The 23195-nt window shown below is 36.5% G+C and overlaps 2 protein-coding genes and 1 non-coding gene across 8 annotated transcripts; 2 read left to right on the top strand and 1 right to left on the bottom strand.

Moving 5' to 3' along the window:
- The first annotated feature begins 1571 nt into the window (after positions 1–1571).
- On the top strand, positions 1572–16876 carry LOC109013920 (PX domain-containing protein EREX-like). 4 transcript variants are annotated; one of them, XM_018996185.2, is made up of 10 exons: positions 1572–2047; positions 2346–2456; positions 3296–3394; positions 3517–3603; positions 6197–6305; positions 6560–7344; positions 8848–9012; positions 9100–9342; positions 15173–15391; positions 16426–16876. In XM_018996185.2, exons 1-10 carry the CDS (start codon positions 1781–1783, stop codon positions 16687–16689), a joined length of 2349 nt encoding a protein of 782 aa, XP_018851730.1. In that variant the 5' UTR covers positions 1572–1780; the 3' UTR covers positions 16690–16876. The 4 variants fall into 4 exon arrangements, with proteins under 4 accessions (XP_018851730.1, XP_018851732.1, XP_018851731.1 ...); XM_018996187.2 differs by having other exon boundaries at positions 1940–2047; positions 2346–2439; XM_018996186.2 differs by having other exon boundaries at positions 1940–2047; positions 3304–3394.
- LOC118349123 lies at positions 3039–3155 on the top strand. Its single transcript, XR_004802114.1, has one exon. It is a non-coding gene; the product is annotated as a small nucleolar RNA snoR137 (small nucleolar RNA).
- A 255-nt stretch (positions 16877–17131) lies between the features above and the next one.
- LOC109013936 (signal recognition particle 54 kDa protein 2) lies at positions 17132–22542 on the bottom strand. 3 transcript variants are annotated; one of them, XM_035692196.1, is made up of 10 exons: positions 22137–22534; positions 21367–21466; positions 20970–21123; positions 20469–20619; positions 20233–20381; positions 19312–19384; positions 19089–19116; positions 18831–18988; positions 17981–18095; positions 17132–17863 (listed from the first exon to the last, which is right to left on the bottom strand). In XM_035692196.1, exons 1-10 carry the CDS (start codon positions 22365–22367, stop codon positions 17535–17537), a joined length of 1488 nt encoding a protein of 495 aa, XP_035548089.1. In that variant the 5' UTR covers positions 22368–22534; the 3' UTR covers positions 17132–17534. The 3 variants fall into 3 exon arrangements, with proteins under 3 accessions (XP_035548089.1, XP_035548088.1, XP_035548087.1); XM_035692195.1 differs by having other exon boundaries at positions 19089–19131; positions 19327–19384; XM_035692194.1 differs by lacking the exon at positions 19312–19384 and having other exon boundaries at positions 19089–19189; positions 22137–22542.
- Positions 22543–23195: the final 653 nt, after the last annotated feature.

The raw sequence follows: 23195 nt of genomic DNA, 5'->3' as shown, positions 1-23195 counted from the left end.
CGCCGTTTGGCTTTTAAGCCAAACGGTGCCGTTCTATTTTAATTTTTTTTTAACTTTCAAGTTTTAAAACGGCGCCGTTTCACTTATAATAAGTGAAACGACGCCGTTTTATATATATATTAAAAAATATATATAAATAGACCGGATCGGCCGGTTTAGCGGTTTTCCAGGGGTTCAAACCGACGCCGAACCGCCGATATCGGTTTTCCTTTCATTTCTCTCGACCGCCGACCGGTTCTTTGCCGGTTTCGGTCGGTTCCGTGCTCCGGCGGTCGGTCTGATCGGTTCACGGTCGGTTCCGACGATTCCTGTACAGCCCTAATGCCTAATACTTTCCTATTGTATTAGTCTAAAGGAAAATGAAATGAGAGAAAAGAAACCAATGGGCGGCAGAGTCGGGAACATTGAAAGTAAAACAGCTCTTGCTACTTTTGTTCATGAAGCTGGCGGGGATAATTCGGAAAAAAATCTAAAACTCCAAGTATGTGAGAGAAATTGAGAGGAGTTTTGGATAGTGAATTAAGATGAAAATTAAAAATTGAATAAAATATTATTTTTATTTTTATTTTGAGATTTGAAAAAATTGAATTGTTTATTGTATTTTATTTAAAAATTTAAAAAAATTATAATGATAATATGAGATGAAATAAATTTAGATGAGTTGAATTCTGAATCTAAATAAACGGAAAGCCTTCTCCGCCAAACAAGGCAATATGAGATTTTTTTTGTCCTTTTGTATTTTGTAGTCGCTTAGGAAACTTCATTGGTATTGGAAGCATTTTGTGTGGGGGTTTCCTCTACTCATAAGTTCGCCACTTTCCGCGATACTATTGCTTTATTGTTTATTCAGTCATTTTAATTTATAGAAATAAAAGCGAAAAAGATCTTATAACGCTTGATGAAGAGATCTTGATAATAATTCTAAAAGATAAATGTTATAGGGAAATTTTATACTACACACTTCTATTTAATCAATATATTATTTATTATTTTTATTATTTTATTTAAATGCAAGCATATTTAAATATTAAAATAAAATTATAAAATTAACGAATCATTAAGTGATGATATATGTATAAGACTTTCTTGAGAAATTTCTCAATTCTAAAACTTCCAAATGCCAACACCGGAATTGTTCTTTCTTATTCAACGATAATCACTTTAAATATATATGCATGTGTGCGTTTGTAATTGGTAGATCAAATTTTATTCTTATCACTTGTTCGCTACGACGGCCTATTAGATGGAATATACCTCTCAATAGGCCTTATTTAAATAAAAATAAGAGGATATATAGAATATGATTAGAGAAACAGAATACACGTTACTCTACTCTTTTAAATTATCACTCCAATTTTAATAACAAATTTCTCTAAGAATTAAAATAAATTAATAATAAAAAACATAAAAAATTGAAAGTTAAAATTTAATTATTTTGATTAGAATAAGTTTTTAATTAATTTGATTTAATAAGATATTTCTTAAAACAAGATTTTTTGATAATTTATTTTTTAAAATTTATTTTTCGTTTTGGTATAAATAAGTTAAAATCTGAAAATCTAACTACTCTAGAAACAAGAATGCGGTCTTTACCAGGCGAGAAAAGCCCAGAAAGATCACCAAACTCCGCGGAACCCCAATTTTGAACGAATCGTTCAGTTTCGAAAGGCTTCGATTCTCTCTCGTTCTCTCTCTCTCTCTCTCTCTCTCCAAGATTTATCAGAGTAAGCAACTCGGTGAAAAAAAGAGACGCAAGTACAATCACAACGTACAGATCGAAATGGATATGTACACGCACGGCCTCTCCCCTTTGGACTATGACCTCGATTTCTCCGATCCTATCTTTCAACCCTTCTCTCATCGCCGGTCTTATTCCTCTTCCAATACCACGACTAACCGTTACGACGACGAAGACGATCATCTGGACACCAACAAGGACGATTCGGGTAACCGCGTAATGCCCAATCGCAGCCCTCCCAAGCACCGCCACGACGGCAAGTCGCCGCTTCCTTTGGGCATGGATTGGAGCCCCCCTCCTCGCAAATGGGTACTCTTCTTTTTTCATGTTTGATCGACCCTTTTTTATTTGTCTTTCTTATGGGGTTGAATTGTAATCAGCTGGTTAGGTTAATCTGGTAAGTTTTTTTTGAGCTGAACATTTGATCCGGTGGAGTTATTGTTGATTTCTTTGAAATTATTGAATTTGATTTACATCACTGATTTATACGGTAGCTTAGATCACCTGGTTTGGAGAATTGTTGCTTTCTCCGTGCTTAGAATTGAGGCTGTTAGCCTGTTATATAAAATTTTCGGTTTGTGATGATATTTCCACTCTTTGAATGTAGGATGGCCGCGACACTATCTGGCCACTTGATTTCCATACTGGTTGGAGTTACTGCATCTCAATTCCTTCTTGGATTTTCCTCTCCAAATCAAGAGGTTCAGATCCTGTGGTGGTATATCTATTGTTAATTTATCATTTTAAATTGAAACACTTCGCTATTTTCAAGTTTGATTAGTGTTGGTTATAAATTTTGGAGAACACGTCTTTAAGTGTTCGTTCTGGCAGTTACTTTCTGATGTTGTTGCAGGTTTCTAGTGTTATTATAGTTATCCATCTTCTTTTTCTCCCCTTTCATTGTTTCCATTTTGATTTCTTGGAAGGTCTTCAATCTTGTGTTTTTTAATAAAAGTATCTGGTATTATAATTTAGGGTAGTAGCTACTAGTAATGCAACTTGAGTTTCAAGGAACTTTTGTGCCTGTTTTGTGTCATCTTTATGCTGATATGTCTATATAAAGCAAGTAAAAATATGCTCCATAAGAAAATAAATTTCTTTTATTTTTCTTTTGTTTATAACCGAGTTGTTGGACTTGAAGCTGTCTAGTTTTACCCTTCATTTTTATTAGGCCTCTAATATGAGTGCATGGCTGTAATATGTATCCTACGCTTTCTTCACTCCTTTGTGTTCCTTATTACAAATAGTTTCATAAGTTACTCATAGCTGACTTATCTCATTTGCGAGACCAATGAGGTTTTTTAATAGTTACTGGAAATAAACTATTTCTTTCAATAAACTATTTCTTTCTCAGTATTAAACAGTGCAGTGTATGCTTTTTGTTATTGCACTGTGCTACCTGTCTCCTAGTACATTCAACTTATTTTAAAAAAACAATAAGTTATATTATCAGTAAATCTGTCATTGGAGGTGTTTTAGTAGTATTTGGTCTGGTTCTGCATACTTTGTGGTTAATAAACACCACTTATTTTCTATTTTAACATTCATAGAGAACAGTTTTACAGGATTCAAGTTGGTATACAATCACCAGAAGGGATCACCACTATTCGAGGGATATTAAGAAGATTTAACGATTTTTTAAAGCTTTTTTCTGAAGTGAGTGGCATTTCCTATGTTTTTTTATTTTTTTGTTTTGTTACCCTCTGCTGTGCTTAACACATCATATCATTGGGATATTGTGGTTGGAAGACATAATCATTCTTTTATTGGCTTTGTAGGTCAAAAAGGCATTTCCTTCAAAATATCTGCCTCCAGCTCCTCCAAAGAAGATGTTGAAAATAAAAAGCCGAACTCTGTTGGAAGAGGTAGATTACAAGTTTTTCTATTATAGTCTCTTTAGAAATTCTATTTTCTTTAATGATTTTGTGAATTTAGAAATGATTTATGAATTCTATATTTAACTATACTCTTTGAGATGCATTATAATAGAAATTCATTATGGGAATTGTGATACCGATTCTCATAATCTCTTTATGAAAAAAAAAGCCCGATCAACTGAAGGAATGTTTTTGAGTTTTCCCTTAGGTTTCCTTTTTTTTTGCTCTAACCTTGGTAATAGGAGTGAATGGGTTTTTGGAGTTGAATTTTTCTTCTGTTCATGAATTTTATGGAAATATTTATCCAATACAGGCCTGAAAACTAAAGAAGGAAAGAAGAAAACAATGCCTAAGGATATGCGTTGGGTTTATGTCAATGGAAAAGACATATGACCATATTAGTTGGGATTTCCTGTTGTACTTACTTGGGAGGTATGGTTTTGGAGAGAAATGGTGTATGTGGATCAAGCATTGCATTTCGATGTCGAGATTTTCTATTTTGGTAAATGGTACCCCGGTTAGATTTTTTAATAGCTCATGTGGTTTGAGACAAGGAGATCTGTTATCTCCTTTTCTTTTTGTTCTTGTCATGGATGCGTTGAGTAGAATGATTGAAGTGGCAATAGAAGGAAGGTTCTTGTCAGGTTTTGAGGTGGGAAATGAGAATCGGAATAGCATTAAATTATCTCGCCTTCTTTTTGCCGATAACACTTTAATTTTATGTGAGCCCAACCAAGAACATCTTTGATCTTTGAGAGCCTTGTTGTTATGTTTTGAAGCTGTCTCGGGTCTAAGGATTAACCTTAACAAGCCTGAAATTGTTCCAGTGGGTGCAGTAGCCAATATTTCAGATTTGACTAATATTTTGGAGTGTAAGATTTCCTCATTGCCGCTGAAGTATCTTGGTCTTCCGTTGGGCGCTTCTCACAAATCTGTTTTGATATGGGATGGGGTGATTAAGAAGATTGAGAGAAGGTTGGCTGGATGGAAAAAGCTATACTTGTCTAAAGGGGGACAAATTACCTTGATAAAGAGTACATTGTCTAATCTTCCCACGTATTTTCTTTCACTTTTCCCTTTGCCAGCAGGGGTTGCAAAAAGAATTGAGAAAATTTATCATAATTTCTTATGGGGAGGTATAGAGAGGAGAAAAAGTTTCATTTGGTTAGTTGGAACAAGGTTTGTCAACCAATCTCTTGTGGAAGATTGAGGGTAAGAAATTTGAGGATGTTTAACAAAGCACTTCTTGGGAAATGGCTTTGGAGATATCATGTAGAGAGATGCTTTTTGGAAGAATGTTGTTGCTGTTAAATATGGGAGTGGGTGGGAGGATTGGTGTTCTAATGAAGTTAGAGGAACGTATGGGGTGAGTTTATGGAAGTTCATTAGGAAAGGTTGGGAGGAGTTTTTGAAACATATTAAATTTAAGGTGAGGGAAGGGAAGATGATTCTTTTTTGGCATGATATTTGGTGTGGGGAATCAGCTCTCAAATCTGATTTTCCCTCTCTTTTTAGGATTGCAAGGGATCAAAATGCTGCTGCAGCAGATTATTCCCAACGTACGGATAATAGTATTCTGTGGAATGTTGATTTTATCAGAGATGTAAATGACTGGGAAGTGAATGTTGTTTCTGATTTCTTGGGAAGAATTTATAATTTCAAAAGTGATGCAAGAAAGAGAGGACAGTTTACTGTGGGATCATGCTGGAAATTCCAGGTTTTCAGTTAGTTCTTTTTATAAGGTGCTGACTTTTTGCCTGGTTGTGCTTTTCCTTGGTAAAGCATTTGGAGAGTGAAGGTACCTACTAAAGTGGAGTTTTTCAGTTGGGTGGTTGCTCTAGGGAAAGTATTGACCACGGATAACCTTAGAAAACTCTGTGTATTGCTGATTGGTGTGTTATGTGCAAGAAGGATGGTGAATCTGTAAATCATCTCTTTCTTCACTGTGAGGTGGCAAAGTCTTTGTGGAATGAGGTTCTTGGTTGGACAGGTATATATCGGGTGATGCCAAAGGAAGTTGTGGATCTTCTTGCATTTTGGAGAGGTTTTGAGGGAAGGAAATGTGTAGCTACCATATAGAAATGATTCCTTTGTGTGTAATGTGGTGTCTTTGGTTGGAAAGGAATGTGAGATGTTTTGAAGACAAAGTGTTCTTTCGGAGGACTTCGGAATTTTTTCTTTTCTACTTTGTGTTTGTGGGCTAAGATTTTTGTAAGGAATGATGATAATGTACTGAATCTGTATTAGTCTTTTTCCTGCTTACTAGAGTGTAGTAGGTATTTCCTTTGTCTACTTCCTGGATACTTGGGCTGTGCCTATTCATGGTAATAAAATCTCTTACTAATTATATATAAAAAAAAAATTAATAATGTCAAATTGGTGGGCAATGGCTCACTTGTATAAAATTGGCTGCATTCATTGATTGTGTGCATCCCTTATTTTTACTTCCAATTGATATATTTGCTAACTACTCATAAGAAATATTTTTTGCGTATTTCCCTACATGAGAATTTAAAAACCAAGCATATTTCCCCCACAAAATAACAGCAATAATATTCTCAAATTGGTTAGTTTGTTGCAGAGAAGGTGTTTCTTGGAGGATTGGATGGAGAACCTATTGTCAGACATTGATGTATCAAGGAGTGCTCTGGTGGCGACCTTTCTTGAGCTAGAAGCCGCTGCGAGGTCTTGTAGGTGTTTCCTTGATGCATTTTGTAATCATCATTATATTGGTTTCTTATTCTTTTTCTTTTTTTGATAAGTAACAAATTTTATTAATGAGAGTGGGTATAGCCCAAGTACACGGGGTATACAAGAGTTTACACCTGGTCATATTGGTTTCTTAATTCTTAATTGAACCAAGTGCTGGTATTAAATTGTAGAATATAGGTACTTTACGGATAATACTCTACCAAACTAATTGTGTTTGGGTTTTTACATTCAGCATTCTATAATGAGAACCAGCAAACACCAGATGTTAATTCTTCAACCAGTGGTGTGGTTCCATTATCTCTGTTCCATTCCAACTCAGATGTTTCTGCGCTTGCTGGTAGTTCATTCATTGTATCAGACCATGGTAATGATACACCTTATGAAATATCTGAGGTTGGAACACCAACGCATGAAAATTCTAGTCGTGCGGATCTTGGCCTGGAGAGTTCCATATCTGAACAAGACTTAATTGATCCAGTCGATGGGACTGTCAAGTATGGCATGTTTAACAGAAAGTTTATTCAGCAGAGCCTCCAAAGATTTTCAAGGCATAGAAGGCAGATGGGAAATGAGGGCAATAATATAGGCAAGGATGAAGTATATGAGAATAAGTCTAATGCCAAAACTCTCCGCATGGATGGAACGGAGTTTTTTTCCGAACTAGGGGATTGCAAGCTGGATGGTCATGTTCGTAGACTCTCAACAGAGAGTGTTGGAAGTGACTTGAGTTCTGCAAGAGCCAGTGAAATATTGAATATAGGGGCAGCCAATTTGTTTGGTGATTACCATGACCCTCCTGAAGGTCCTGAAGCTCCGAGAAACATGGATTCTTTTGTAAATCAAGATTCACAGCTTCCAAGGCACGTACTGGTTGCTCTTCCATCTGATGAACGCCATAAACTGAACAGGGTACTTGTAACCATGCAGCGGAGACTAGCCACAGCAAAAGCTGACCTGGAGGACCTTATAGCAAGATTGAATCAAGAAGTTGCTGTTAGACAATTCCTCACGACAAAGGTATATTCTGTAACAGTTATAAGCATTTTTTCTTGACATTATTCTATTTCTTAACTGTCTTTCCTGGTCATTTTTTCCTTTCCAGTTCACTTAAGGAGCATTATTAATTAAAAAAAACTCACATTAGTAGCATTATTTATTCAATGGTTGAATTCAAATTTTTTGTTCTATTGCCATGAGAATGGAGGAAAGTAGCAGAGAGATTTCTTGTGCTCATGTTGCACCATATCAGTATTATGATGTGGGCATATCTTGCTTATCTCTTCAATTTTTTATTTTTTTTATTTTTTTTTCTGTTTGGAAGAATTGGAATTAAGATGGAAGTTTCATGTACTTAGTGTTTTGTTACTCGACTGTGGTAAATTTAAAAAGGAAGACCGTTGTTCAATATTAATGTCTTAATCTGTTTGTGATAGTTGGCATTGAAAGACATCATAAGCTTAGATGAGCGTGAAAACTTGTTCCAGGATTAAATATGTTTTGATCGATTAAATGAGCCCTTTTGTTTTTTGATGTAATCTTTTTGTCTTATTTTTTAACTTACTAGAACTATCAATTGAAACCAAATGGACATATGGCACAAACTGCTGATGTGTTATTTTATGCTTAAAATATATTGTCTGTGCGTACAGAATTAGAATTGGTGGACATGGATCAAAGTCATGTTAATGCTCTGAACATTAAACTCCCGAGGATCTAGTCATCAGGCAGTTATTCGAATTGATTTTTTATTTTTTGTAATTGTGAAATGTACTTTTTTGTGCATGAATGAGTTTGAAGTGCCATATCCTCAGTTTCTCCCCTTGAACACAATGAATTCCACTATGGTATTGGAGAACTAGAGAGCTTAGGGATGTATGTCACATTTACAATGTCCACGCTTCAAGTTGTGTTGATTGGGGTTGTTTTTTGAAAGAAAGTAGACTGTTATTATGTATGGCATCTACTCCTTGTTGAGCAAGTTTGAAATCATAAGCAGCACATCCCAAAACAATTTCTCAGTTTAGAACTGTAATTTGATTTTGAGATTTGTAACAATGACTGCGAATCAGTCAATATATACACTGGATGGAGACCAAGGTTTGCCCTTTCTTTATAGAAAAAAGTTGAGGCTCCAACTCCACCCTCTCTCAGCTCTTTTCCTTCCACACACTCTTTCTGCACATTTATTTCATAGCATAAGGTTTTCCCTTTCTCAATTTCATACTTATTTTTCGATTGAGTATAATTGTTATGAATCTAGTATTAAGAGGAATTATGCTAAAGGTGATGTGTCAGACATTGCCTTGGACAACCCATCCAAAAAACCTGGAAATTAAAATGCATTAATAATTATAAATTGGGAAGTTCTCTGTCACAATTACAATAGAAATCTTTTAATTCTAATGCCTAGAAGAGAGAAAAGAAAGTTACTTATGATGGCCTTGATGTACTTTATGTTTCAAGATCAATTTTAGGTAACGTACTGTCCATTTAATTCATCCATGGGGATGTTCTTTATAGGTCAAAGATTTGGAAGGGGAACTTGAAACTACTAGACAGAATTGTAAAGATAACATGGAGCAGGCTGTTTTGACTGAAAGGGAAAGATTTACACAAATGCAGTGGGATATGGAGGAGCTTCGTGGGAAGTGCTTGGAGATGGAACTAAAATTGAAGTCTGAACAGGTTTGGTCTTTCCTACCATTATTATTCATTGGGATCTCCTTATTCAATTTTTGAAGCTTTGATGAATGATGTGCGATAATATTCCAGGATGAAAGAATTCGTGCAGAGTCAACAAAAATAGCAATCATTCAGGAGAACAAAATGCTGCTGCAGGAGTTATATGTTGGTAGAGAACAGCTTGAAAACTTGAAGAAACATAATGAAGAATTTGAGGTGAAATCAAAGGCAGATGTAAAGCTGCTCGTTAAAGAGGTCAAATCCCTTCGAAGTTCTCAGTTAGAATTGAAGCAGGAGCTCAGCCGATTAATGAAAGAAAAACTAGAAGTAGAGGTGCCCTTTTTCTTTTATGTACTTAGTTTTTAATGAAGTTTCTGGTTCTTTTTTATTTTATTTTAATAAGTAAACAAGTATTATTAATTCAAGAATAGGCAACAACTTCCAATTATAGAAGTCATTATGCTCTATCTACGTAGGCGCATTAGAAACTAAGAAATCATGAAGGTCCATTCCATTAAAGTCCACAGCAATAGCCTAAGTACAAAGAGTCATAAAAAAGAAAACTTTAAGCTCCGCCATAGATATCTCTGTCTTCAAACGTTTGCTCATTGCGCTCCTGCCACAAGCACCACATGATACAAATAGGGATCATCTTCCAAACCGTTTTGATCTGTTGCACACCTCGAATGGAGGTCCAGCACGCCAATATTTCCACCACGGTTTTTGGCATAACACACGCTAAGTCCATTCTTTTAAACACCTCATGCCAGAGAGACCTAGCTACCTCACAATGTAAAAGTAGATGATTCACTGACTCACCTTCACTTTTACACATGCAACACCAGTCTGTAATGATTATTTTTCTTTCTCAGATTATCCGTAGTGAGTATCTTGCCTAAAGAAGTTGTCCACACAAAGAAAGAAGCTTTAGGAGGTGCCTTGTTCCTCCAAAGCTTTCCAAGGAAATTGTATCTCAAATTCTTGTGTGAGGACCTTATAAAAGTAACGAACAGTGAACACACCTCTCGTTGCAGGAATCCACCACAAACCATCTTCGTGCTGGATATTCAGACGACAAGAATACAACAGACTATAAAAATCTACAAAACTCCCCACCTCCCAGTCTTGTGCCGCCCGGTTGAAATTAATATTCCAGTGAGTACTCCCACCCAAGATTCCCATAACCTTCGCCACTGTGGAATCTTTGTCACTTGCAATCAGAAAAAATATAGGAAACAAATTTTGAAGAGTATTGTTGCCACACCAAGCATCCTTCCAAAATCTGATCCTAGACCCTGTACCCAACTGAAACCTAGTATGATGATGAAAGGCCTCCCACCCTCTTCTTATATGTTTCCATAGCCCCACTCCATAGGATCTTCTAACTTCTCTAGTACACCAACCCTCCCCTAAACCACCATATTTATTCTCGATCATAGTTTTCCATAAGGCTTCTGGTTCCATGGTATATCGCCATAGCTATTTTTCAAGTAATGCCCAATTAAACAACCTCAAATTCCTGATACCCAACCCACCATTAGAGATGGGACGGCATACCATCTCCCACTTGACTAAATGAAATTTAAATTCTTCTCCTAAACCACCCCACAGAAAATCTCTCTGTAGCTTCTCAAGTCGACCAATCACACTTGCCAATATAGGGAATAAAGAGAAGAAATAGGTGGGTAGATTAGAAAGTGTACTTTTGATTAATGTAATTCAGTCCCCTTTCGACAAGTACATTCTCTTCCATCCTGTCAGTCTCCTCTCTATTTTTTCGATCATCGTATCCCAAATCGAGCACGCCCTTGAATTTATACCCAATGGGAGTCCCAGGTACTTCATAGGAAGAGATGCTATCTTGCAACCCAAAGTACTAGCCAACTCTCGGACATTCTGGACTCCCCCAATTGGCACCAACTCGGATTTATCATAGTTCACTTTTAAGCCAAACACTACTTCAAAACAAAGAAGCAACGCCTTCACAGCACGCAACTAATCTTGATTGGCCTCGCACATAATAGGCGTATCATCTGCAAACAACAAATGAGAAACAATAGTACTACCCCTACTCGGAGATCCAATCTGAAAATCACTTACAAAACCATTAGCCACCGAGATCATTCTGCTTAGTGCCTCCATAACAATAACAAAAAGTAAAGGAGATAATGGATCCCCTTGTCTCAAACCATGAGAGCTCGGAAAATAACCCTTTGGGCTACCATTGATTAACACAGAGAATCTTGCCGTGAAAATACACCAGCTGATCCAGGACCTCCACCTTTCTCCAAAACCACACCTACCTAGTAGATATAGAAGAAAATCTCAATTAACATGATCATACGCCTTTTCCATATCTAACTTGCACATAATCCCTGAGTTGTCAGCCTTCGATCTACTGTCCAGACATTCATTGTCAATTAGAACTGCATCAAGAATCTGTCTACCATTTACAAATGCATTTTGAGGTTTCGTTACAATCTTCCCCAACACCACTCTTAACCGATTAGCAAGTACTCTTGAAATAATCTTGTAGACTCCATTCACTAAACTAATAGGCCAATAATCCATGATCTCAATGACCCCCACCTTTTTAGGTATTAATGCAAGGAAGGTGGTGTTAAGAATTTTCTCAAATTTCCCAACCGAGAACAACTCCTGAAACACTTTCAACAGATCTTCTTTTATCACCTCCCAACATTCTTGGAAGAAGCCCATAGAGAAACCATAAGGTCCTGGAGCCTTATCTTTTACCATATTCATTACTACATCATACACCTATTCCTCCTCAAAAGCCTTTTCCATCCTAGCTACATCTAGGGCTGCAAACGGGCCGGTCCGGTCCGGTCCGGTCCGGTCCGGCGATGGACCGAAAATTTTCGGTCCATTATTTTTCCGGACCGGACCGGACCGAACACCCAAAGGGACCGGACCGGACCGATAGCTATCGGTCCGGTCCGGTCCGGTCCGGTCCAGTCGGTCCGCCCTCTTTTTTTTTTTTTTTAAATAATTAATAAAAAAATTTATTTAAAATACTAAATTAAACTAAGTGACTTATTAATGTGGATTATGTAACAAACTCAATAAAAAAATATTTTATATGGTCAATGATAATAAATTAGATGAAAATTATATTATTAATTTATATAATTACTATATAATTAACTAATTGATATTATATATTTATTAATTCATAGAATATTAACAAGTGTTAATAGTATATTTAAAATTTTATATTGTTAATAGTGATAGGTTAAATGAAGATATATATAAAATATTGTTAATTTATAGAATATTAACAAGTATTAATAATATATTTAAAAATTTATATTGTTAATTGTACAATTATTATATATAAAATATATATAAAAAATATTTTTTTTTTTTAATTTTTCATTCGGTCCGGTCCGGTCCGGTCCGGTCCGAAAAAACTGTGGACCGTGGACCGGACCGAATGATTTCGGTCCTCTAAAATATGGACCGGACCGGACCGGTCTAAGTCTCGGTCCGGTTCGGTCCGGACCGAAACGGTCGGTCCGATCGGTCCGTTCGGTCCGACCGGACCGTTAATCACCCCTAGCTACATCCCCCGGCTCAATAGTGTCAAATACCAGCCCATCAAGAGTAGGCCTCCACCCCACCTGCTCAGTAAGGAGCTTCTCAAAGAAATCAATAACATGATCTTTAATAACCTCCTCTTCTCTACACTCCACCCCCTCAATTTTCAGCACCTCAATGTTATTGTTTCTTCTATATGAGTTTGCAATTCTATGGAAGAACTTCGTACTCCGATCCCTTTTCCTTAACCATAGTGCCCTTGACTTTTGTCGCCATGAGTCATGACATTTCTTCTTGCAAAATAATCCTCTCAAGATCTGCGACCAGCAAAGTATTCTGTGTTTGCTCCTCCTCAGTAAGTGGCCTCCCTTCTTGGAGTCTTTCTAATTCCTGAATTTCCATCCACTTGATCTTTTTGTTCTCCCTTACGTTTCCAAAAGACTGTTTATTCCACTCCTTCAAGTCTCTTTTTAAGGCTTTCAGTTTGTTTGCAAAAATGAAGCTGGGTGTACCATCGAACTAATAAGAAATCCACCATTGTTTGACCCCTCCAAAAAAGCTTCTGATTTCAGCCACGTATTTTCGAACTTAAAGTATTATCTACCACTATGAAGGCCTCCGCAATCAAACAAAATGGGCCAATGATCCGAAGCTAAGTGTACCAAACGCTTTTGCCATACATTTGAAAAATGGCTTTCCCACTCTGGTGAAATTAAAAAGCGATCCAAGCGAGACCAGGTCTGGTTATTTGACCAAGTGGCTGGGCCCCCTGCAAGTGGAAGGTCTATCAAGTTCAAGTCAAAGATACACTCTCCAAGCTTGTAGGCCGCAATCTTCTACTTTCGAAGCTTTCACTATGGAATCTTACAACATTGAAATCACCTCCAATACACCAAGGAAGATCCCACCATGTACCCTTGCTAGTTCATCCCACAATAATCTTCTATCAACGTCTAGATTTGGTCCATACACACATGCAAAAGCTCATAAGAAATCATCGGACACACTTTTAAAAGAGCATGCTATCATATATCTCCCTATATAATTACCTATAAAATATATATATATATATATCTTCCTATATAATCCTCTACTTTCTCCACCACCCGCCTATCCCACATTACCACAATTCCTCCCGATGCGCCTATAGAGACCAAGTATACCCAATCCACATGATTACCGCTCCATAAACTTCGCACAATCTTCCTATTTATCATCTTCAGCTTCGTCTTCTATAAACATACAATGTCTGCTTTCCACTCACGAAACAAGTGCCGAATCCGATGGCGCTTATCTACCTTGTTGAGACCACGAACATTCCAAGACACAATCTTGGGTTTCATTTGGGAACAGCCAGCCCCTTCCCCTTTACCCTATTCCTACTGGAGCTACCCTCCGAATCTATCGACCACGAAAATTTTTTAAGCTCCTGAATTTTCTTCGAGTCCCCCTTCCTTTTTGTTGATGTCCGGCTTCCATAGCAGTTAACAAGACTATGAACTGCTCTTCATACCCCTCACACTCAATCCCCACATAATGTTGGATCTCTTTTACTTTATTTATAACCCAATTTGAAGCTTGGTCTGGAAAATAGTAGTTTAATGGAATAGGGTTCCCCCTCCTGTTAATCTAAAAATTCGGAAAATCATCACCCACCGAAATCTCATCCAAACCCACCTGATCGCAAGCCTCAGGGAGGAAAAATTCGTCCTCCACCAATTGCATAAGGTCAACGGAATCTTCATCCTCCTCAGCCAACTCAAAATCCTCATAAAGTTTGACAGGCAAGTTTGCCGGAGCCAAAACCACGTCACCACCAATCGTCGGCAACATCTGAGCTTCCTTCAAAAGATTTGACTGCATTTCTTAGGGGTTTGCTAGTTTTTATACATATAACCAATGAAAGGAAGAATAGTTTGCTGCGTGCAAAATAAAAAAAAAAAAATGTAGGGCCAGAGTCATGGTCTCAAATTTATGGCCATATTTCCATGAAACAATATATGTCAGTGGTTTTAACGACTGATGGTTGTATCTGAATTGGCTTTTGGTAGAGGTGAATGAAAAAATAAATATTTAAATATTGTTTGAAGTGTCAAACTTATCTATCTAGAGCATCAGTACATATCAATTGCTTTGGTCTTGGAAGCTTTATGTGTCTCAAACCGTTAGTCATGGAGAAATTCTAGTTTCTGAGAATAGAAGACAACCAATCGAATGGGCTAGGCATATGTGAGCTTGCACACACCCTCACAGATTTTTATACTACATAATTTCAAAGCAAAAGTTTTGCTGTCATTAAGCCACATCATCTACACTTTTACTATACTATTAATAAATAATAATTAGTGCCATAAAGCAACATCATTACTTCTCATTTGTGCTAGTCACACCAAAAACACTGAATAAAGACAAGACAACCAAGTCTAATGGATGTTCTAGTGTACGGGCTCTCATTGTGCCCATATTTCTAACTAACTCCTATTAAAAGGTGCGATATTTCTTTATAATAACTTATCTTACTTTTTTTGTATTTAGATTTTCCATGCTGTTTTAGATAATTTGCAGTGCCCATCTATTTCATGCTGTTGTTTCTTGCATCTTCCAGAGGAGTCTTCAAAGGGAAAAGCAAAGAACAGACAACGCAAATACTGCCAATGCAAAGTTGCTGCATGAGTGTGGAATTCTTCGTGAAAGGCTTCAGGAGTGTAGTGTTAATTTTCTGGTCGAAGAGGAAGATAAATTAATTGTGGACACTTCATCACCATCTGATGCAATAGATCTGTTGACAACATCTGACAATAGAATTGGTCTCCTGCTTGCAGAGGTATCTTTACATCTTGAATCAATGTACTCCTTTTTGTTGTCCTATGTCCTTGGAAATCTCAATTTTGAACACTAATTTCAATACCAGTTCCTTTGGGGTATAAAAGTTTAATGGCCTAGATACAAGGTCACAAGCTTTATTGGTTGCTTGTGGCCTATTGTTTTGGACCATTCATCAGTATACCAATCTTACTTACCAAGCCACAATGGAAAGAAAAATGTATTGTGTTTGGGCAAGTGTTAAAGTCCATCTACTCTGTCATCTAGTGATTCGCTCTGTCGGTTGTGAAGTAGATGTATTTCAGGTTCAGCCTAGGTTCAATATACGCCTGGTTACTTGGGTGCACTACAGGTTTACATGTTCACTGGCTTCTATTTGATAGTATCCTGGGCCACCCAGCCATACACACGATTTACTGTTTTTGCTAGTGTATTGATGTCACTTGCGTTTTTCTTTTAATAACATCTTCATTTACTTATAATAAAAAAGCCAGTATACTGACGGCACTATCTTCATATTACTCCTTGTGAAAAAGGGAAAGGACTAGTTTTCAATTTATGCTACTTTGATTTGTTTGTCCATGATGTTGTCTTGGAAGTATAATGGCAGTTTTCGATCATATCTGTTTTTTCTCTTTTCTCCTCTCGAGCAAAAACCTAAATGGTACTCATCCCATGGATTTGTGTGCCGTAGGCATGAAAGGTAGAAGGGTGAAATTGATATAAATCACACAAAATCAGAGCAGCCCCATGATTGTGAATACTATATACAGTTCTAGCATCATGTTTTAAAATGTTTTGGATTTGTTTGAAGCACGTGGATTGCAGTTTAGACTGATAAGAATTGAGAAAGTTATTCATGTACCAAAACCTTCTCTTTTCTTTCATACCTAACAAAGACACGTTATAATTTTAGATATGTATGGAAATTTAAAACTCTAAAATTTATTTTTAAATTGCTTTGATGTTTTTCCTATCATCTTCTGTGTATCTGAACCTTGACTTAATTACACGTGGTTCATGAAATTGGGACAGGCACAGCTCCTTGCACAGGATGTAGAAAATGCAGTTGCAGCAGTGGATGAGACTAGTCGTGCAAATGGCAGTAATATAAGGACAAAAGATGATGAGTTGAGGAAGATGTTGACTGATGTATTTGTGGACAATGCAAGATTAAGGATACAGGTCAACTCAGTTCTCCGTTGTGCTTTAGCAAATGCTACAACTGAGAAAGATGATGAGGAAGAAGAGGAAGTTCCTTTGAGGAAAACTGTTCTAAGCAAGTTCTTAGAACGATGACATGGTCGATCTCGTAGATTAAATACTTGTATGTATGGCAGATGGTATCATCCCTCTAAAAGCAATAGAAACCCATTGAATTTTGTAGTTCCGTAAATATATGGGTGTTCTGCACCTAAATCACATTGCTGTATCTTATTGTTTTGTCAAATAAATTATTTTAAGAAGCTGACAGGCGCCTATTAAATTCCATCCATCAGTGAGCAAGCGAACGCTCAAAAAACTTCATCTTGACCTCTACCAAAAGCCCATTGCTCTTCATCTTTGTTAAGAGAAGCAGCCGGAGCTTCTCTCATGGAAAGCGGTATAAAGCATTCTAAACCAATCCACCACAATTTCTCGAGGAAATCAACTTTTTAACAGATCTCGCAAGCCAATTCGTTGCTGGTGCTTTGGTGTTTTAGCGGAATCAAGGGTGAGTTGCCGTGGTTGGAAGATAATCTGGAGTCGTAACTCTCAAAAAATTGTATCGTGATACGTAGCTGTCCCTCCAAGCAGGATTTTTCCAAATGAATCCTGCTTGGGGTGCGGATTCTCTCTTTTTCAGAAAATCAGTTCCTTTTCAATTGCATGACTGGCCTCTCTTAAGTAAATACACACATACATTCATACAGAAAGGAAACTTTCAAGGCTGACGACTCCATATGAAAACAAAATTCCACTATGCTTGAAGCTGATGATTAAACCGGAAGTGGCCCTCTAAATATAAACAAGTATCTGGGAGAACAGGTTGGTCGGTAGCATCAACTAGCGTAGAGATGCATCTCTGCCATTTTGTCCGACAAGGCAATGCTTATAGCCGTAGGAAGCGAGCTAAAACTCACCATTAGATTTGGGGGCAATTTCTACTTGTCTCCACCTCCAAACATCCCCATCATATCTTTCGTAGATCCCATTTGCTTCATCAAGTTTTGTAAGCCACCCATGCCACCAATCTGCTTCAGCATCTGCGGGGGAAGGACTTTGCTCATGTGTTGTGCATTCATATTCCGTGATAATGCACTCATTTCACCCTTCTTAGGAATCTTAAGACCTTTCATTTTGCTCCATACTTTAGCAAGGCGCTTGTACTCTTCCAACATCTCTGATACTTCTCTAACATGACGACCCGATCCTCGTGCTATCCGCATCATTCGAGACTCATTCATGAGTTTTGGATTCGTACTATCCAACTCTGCAATATTTTAGCAATTAGCTACTATGATCAGAAAATGAAGTCAAATTATAAAATTAATCCCATAACCATGTGTTTGGATAAATAGCAAAACGACATAAAATGGCCTTGACTTGCCTTCATCTGTCATTGAGTCCATCATGGTCATGTATCGCTTGATCTTCGCTGAACTTTCCTTTTCACGACCTTTTGGCATTAGCTCAGCACTAAAACCTGGAAGCATTGAGAAAACCTACGCAAAACAAATCATTCATTAGCATGAAAATATGGCATAACTATAGACCAAGATGGTGTTAGTGCTAAAGATGTTTTTATGCCAATCCTGGCCTCCTTCGTCAAGTTCAATATTTTTACATTGCATTTGCTAATGAATTTTTCATAAGAAATATTCTGAATACACTAGTATTCAGCAGCAAAGTTTACACTGTCTAATGCTCTGTTTTTACACTGAATAGACTTATGGGGGGGTAGACCCTGAAGCCTAGTGACAATGCCTATCAACAATTCAACATGTTGCACACAATGTAGTGCAATGAATAAAAAACTCAATAGCAGTTGCAAAACACGAATAAGATCTCTTTCTGAATAGAACAGGTGAACATTTTCAAAGGGTAACTACAAAATCTCACGAAGAGCTATCTGCAAAGAACCAAGACAAAACTTTCCCCCATTAAAGATGTGGACATAAAATGTTGTTAATCAATTGTTGATATTTCTTGATTAGTTGCCTTAATTACAAAATCTCACGAAGAGCTATCTGCAAAGAACCAAGACAAAATTTCCCCCCATTAAAGATGTGAACATAAAATGTTGTTAATCAATTGTTGATATTTCTCGATTGGTTGACTTAACGCAAGAACCAAGAGGTCACTAATTATTTTTCGCACACCCTACATAACCGAGGATGCACAATAAAGTGAAAAGCACAATTTTGTGAGAGTTTCAATTAAATAGTAAAAGTAATAACCTGGCTAATTGGACCCATTTTAAGTATGTTCTGAAATTGCTCATACATAATCCTTAATGTAAAATTCCCTTCCGAGAGCTTTTGCAGAAGCTCAGGCTGCTGATCCATAGGAACAACTTCATGAATTTTGTCCATAAAGCCAGACCAATCACCCATGCCTAGTTGGAAAGATAATTGATAATGTAAGGACTTGAAATATTCACAAAATATTTAAGGCCACAGAAGTCGAGTGCCAAGACTGTAAAAAGCGGTGCACACCTAAGAGACGGCTGACAAATGGCTTAACATCAAAAACTTCAAACTCATCCATATGCTCTCCAGTTCCAATAAATATGACGGGACTCTTTGTTGCAGCAACACTAAACATAAGAGTTGTATGGCATTTAGTTGTCAAAGCATACAAAGGATACATGGTTTAAACTATATAATACTTTTATCAGAATGAGCAATAAATTTCCATTTCATAGGAGATTGAAGCAAAATCGAAAACTTCAAACTCATCCATATGCTCTCCAGTTCCAATAAATATGACGGGACTCTTTGTTGCCGCAACACTAAACATAAGAGTTGTATAGCATTTAGTTGTCAAAGCATACAAAGGATACATGGTTTAAACTATATAATGCTTTTATCAGAATGAGCAATAAATTTCCATTTCATAGGAGATTGAATCAAACTTGAAGGTGAATAAAAATTCCATAATTTATAAAAATTTCGGTTTAGAATAGATGTTCAGTACATCTAAATAATATTTTTAAGTCCACCTAAAATTGAGAATTTTGGGCCATTTACAGATCACACTGTAGAAAGGACCCAAGCTTTTACTGGACATACAAGCAATAAGAGATACCATAGAATATGCCAGAAGCAGTGAAATGAGAGCATCGGTGCCGAATAAATTACCAAAACCTTAAAACCTAATGCTTTCACCACTGGCTGAGAAATGCATGGTTTCAAACCTCTACTGAAAGGTGTAACATCTTAAAAGGAAGAACTGTGCAGCATGCAAATGGTAAGAGGTACTAAATTTTTTTTTGATCGGTAAACAGATTTTTATTGATCAAAAGGGAGACATAGAGTGTCCAAGTACACGGGGTAAGAGGTACTAAATTAATCAACCTAATGCAGGCCTAAACCTGTAGTCAAGAGTATATTCAAGTACATACTGCTCAATGGTGTTCTTTACTATATATAAGAGAGATAATACTCCCTCCCTTCAAGAATGAGTATCTCGGACTCCCATTATGGAATGGATGGTATTTATTATCTATTCAAGAAACCCAATTATTTTGAGAAGCACCAGCCCAACTTCAGGAAACACATTCATGGAAGCTTTAATATTACATTTACATCCAACTAAAATCATGAGCTGTAGGCTGTAATTGTTTGAAATAGGACTTACGCACTGAGAGCACCACCTCCCTTTGCATGCCCATCCATTTTGGTAACAATTACAGCTCCAACTGAAACACTTTGCTTGAAAGCTTGAGCTTGATCAAATGCAGCCTGGCCAATACTGCTATCCATAACAAATATAACAAGATCCGGTTTCTGAAAGATGCAAAAAAAAATATATCAGAAATTGTGGTCAATCAGCAACAATTTTATGGGAGGAACAAAGTGATATCAGGAAAATACCGTGGCTTCCGAAACTTGACGCATTTCTTCAAAAAGAGCAGCTTCTTGTTTGTGACGCCCGCTGGTGTCAACAATTATTAGATCACAATTTTCTTTCTTAAATCTTTCCACACCGTCCACTGCAATTTTCACAGGATCTGATTCTGTATAGCTGTAGGGGTGAAAATCCCAATTATTACTTAAATTCAGAGGAATACATTATCTGATTGAACGTGACTAATGAAGGCATCAATGAGAGTAATAATGAAAAGAGAAACAAGCAGAAATATATATATATTTTTTTTATAAGTAACAAGCAGAAATAATTTTTTTTTTTTTTATAAGTAATTGATATTATATAAATAGAGATAGGCAAAAATCAAGTACACAAGATGATTTACAAGAGATAAGACCTATCTAGGTCGAAGTAAGGGAAACAAGCAGAAATAATTTAGAAGTACAATTACAGTATCATGTCATAGATGATAATATGTTGATAACCAGTAAAGAGTAAAGAAGTACCTTCCATAAAATGGAATCTTAGCTTTAGTTGCATTCTGTTTCAGTTGATCAAAAGCACCAGCTCTAAATGTATCCGCACAAACGAGGGCGGGCCTCCAGCCCTTTTTCTGATGATAATATGCATATTTTGTACATGTTGTGGTTTTTCCCGACCCTGAACTTGTGTAAAAACCGATAATAAGAGATACACATTGGAAAAAGTATACAGCAAACTTCAAATTATAAGAGTACAAAATAGTTTTGGACCCATAAATCAACAACAAACATAACACCCATATAGCTACTAACTAGTTCACATTCCATCTTCCCAAAAGACATTCTCATTGACTATACATCTGAGCTTCCACATGAAAATACTGGGTGACTCAACATGAAATTAATCTGATAAACAACATACCTTGTAAACCTACAAACATAACAACACTCGTCTTTCCTTTCTTTGGAGTAAAAGAAGGCTTCCCGGGATCCAAAATCTTGCAGAGTTCATTAAATATAGCCTACAGTGAATGCAACCTTTTTATAAGAACACAAAAGATATGAAGGTTGACCCTGTAGAGCCCCCAACATAAAGTACCAGCTCGGTAGCACAATCAAGTTTCTAACACCAAGTGCAGATTAGTCACATGAGGAAAAATGATCTGATGTGAAAGAAACATACAAGAAACTAAAACAGCACAGAATATGCATAATTATTTTAGCGCACAGAGCATGAGGATGCTACAGGTCTATCAAGATTTACATCAACAATCACCACCATCTTCCACTACCAGCAATCTCTTTGCACGAACCTGGTGAAATCTGAACAGCCAAGTCTAGGGCATCTAGGCCTTTATATTATTGTGGGTCAAAAACCTCAACACATAACTATTATCTAGTCACTAAAAACAGGCTATCCTTCATATTTTTCCCCATGAACGGTATTGGATACAAATCACATTTGAATTGAGAATTTTCGATAGAAATCATAGACAACTATATCTACAGAAATATTAATACGTACGTCTTACCACCAATACGATTAACGCGTGGAAATTCCCAACTTTAGCTAGCTTTCCAAAGCAAATCCTAAACACTAATGATGGCAGACAATCCGTTTCATCGTAATTAACATAGATGATAGAATTAACCACAAATCAATCAATACAAAAATAAATTGAGATTGCGTACTTGCTGGATGATTCTGCGCTTGTTGTGGCCGGCGGCGAGGTCGTCGAGGTTTACGATCTTCTTGATATTAGTCTGCATGTCGCGGACGAGCTTGAATTGGACATCGGACTGAAGAAGGGCCCGCGTGATCTCGTTCAGGCACTCGTTGAGGACCTTCTCGTCGATTATGGTCGCATTGCTCATCTGCTGGAGAGCACGCGAAATGCTGCCCCCTAACTGCGCCAACACCATCTTCGCTGCCTGAAAAACGACAAGCAACTAAGAAATTCGAATCCGATTGGGAAGAAAGGGAAATTTTAGGGTTAGGGTTGGGGAACTTTTTTGGGATCAAAGAGTGGATGAAGACGTAGGAAACGGAATTTGGTGATGGTAGCAGTGAAACGGAAAATAGATGGAAATATAAAATGAATTATTCAACTATTTTTAAATACTTAATAAATTCTGTAAAATTTTGAGTGTTATAATAAATGCCTAATATTTATTACTCTATTATCATAATTTAAAAGAGAGAGGACTTTTTAAATAGTAATATGAATATAATTATTTTACAAGAAGTTAACGTGATATATAAATCTTTAGGAAAAAAAAATAACGAGATATATAAATAATATTATTTTTTTTTTTAATTTTGAGTTTTCAAATAATCTGAATTTTAAATTTCCGATAATGTGATTTCATTTCACGTGTATAAGGAGTTGAAAAAAATATGTATTGTTATTCAAGTTTTTTGAATAATTTTCTTAAAATAAATAATTTTATTTTTAGGTCCTATTTGGAATTTAGATTAACTCAGTTCAGTCTAATTTTAAGTTGGATTTAATATTCAAACACTCGACTCTCAAATCATTAAACGCATTTTAACTCAAAATATTTTTACACGTAGAATCTAAAATTTTTTTCAATTCAACATTTCTTTACACTTGAGATCTATAATATTTTTTAATTTCATATAAATATATATAAATTCATCTTAATATTTAAACTCATTTTAAATAGAACTCATAAAATTTATTTTATCATCTCAATTTATTACTATTCATAAATAACTTAATTTATCTC

Source organism: Juglans regia, chromosome 7 (assembly GCF_001411555.2).
Source record: "Juglans regia cultivar Chandler chromosome 7, Walnut 2.0, whole genome shotgun sequence".
NCBI lineage: Eukaryota > Viridiplantae > Streptophyta > Magnoliopsida > Fagales > Juglandaceae > Juglans > Juglans regia.
This window is presented reverse-complemented; position numbering and strand designations above follow the sequence as displayed.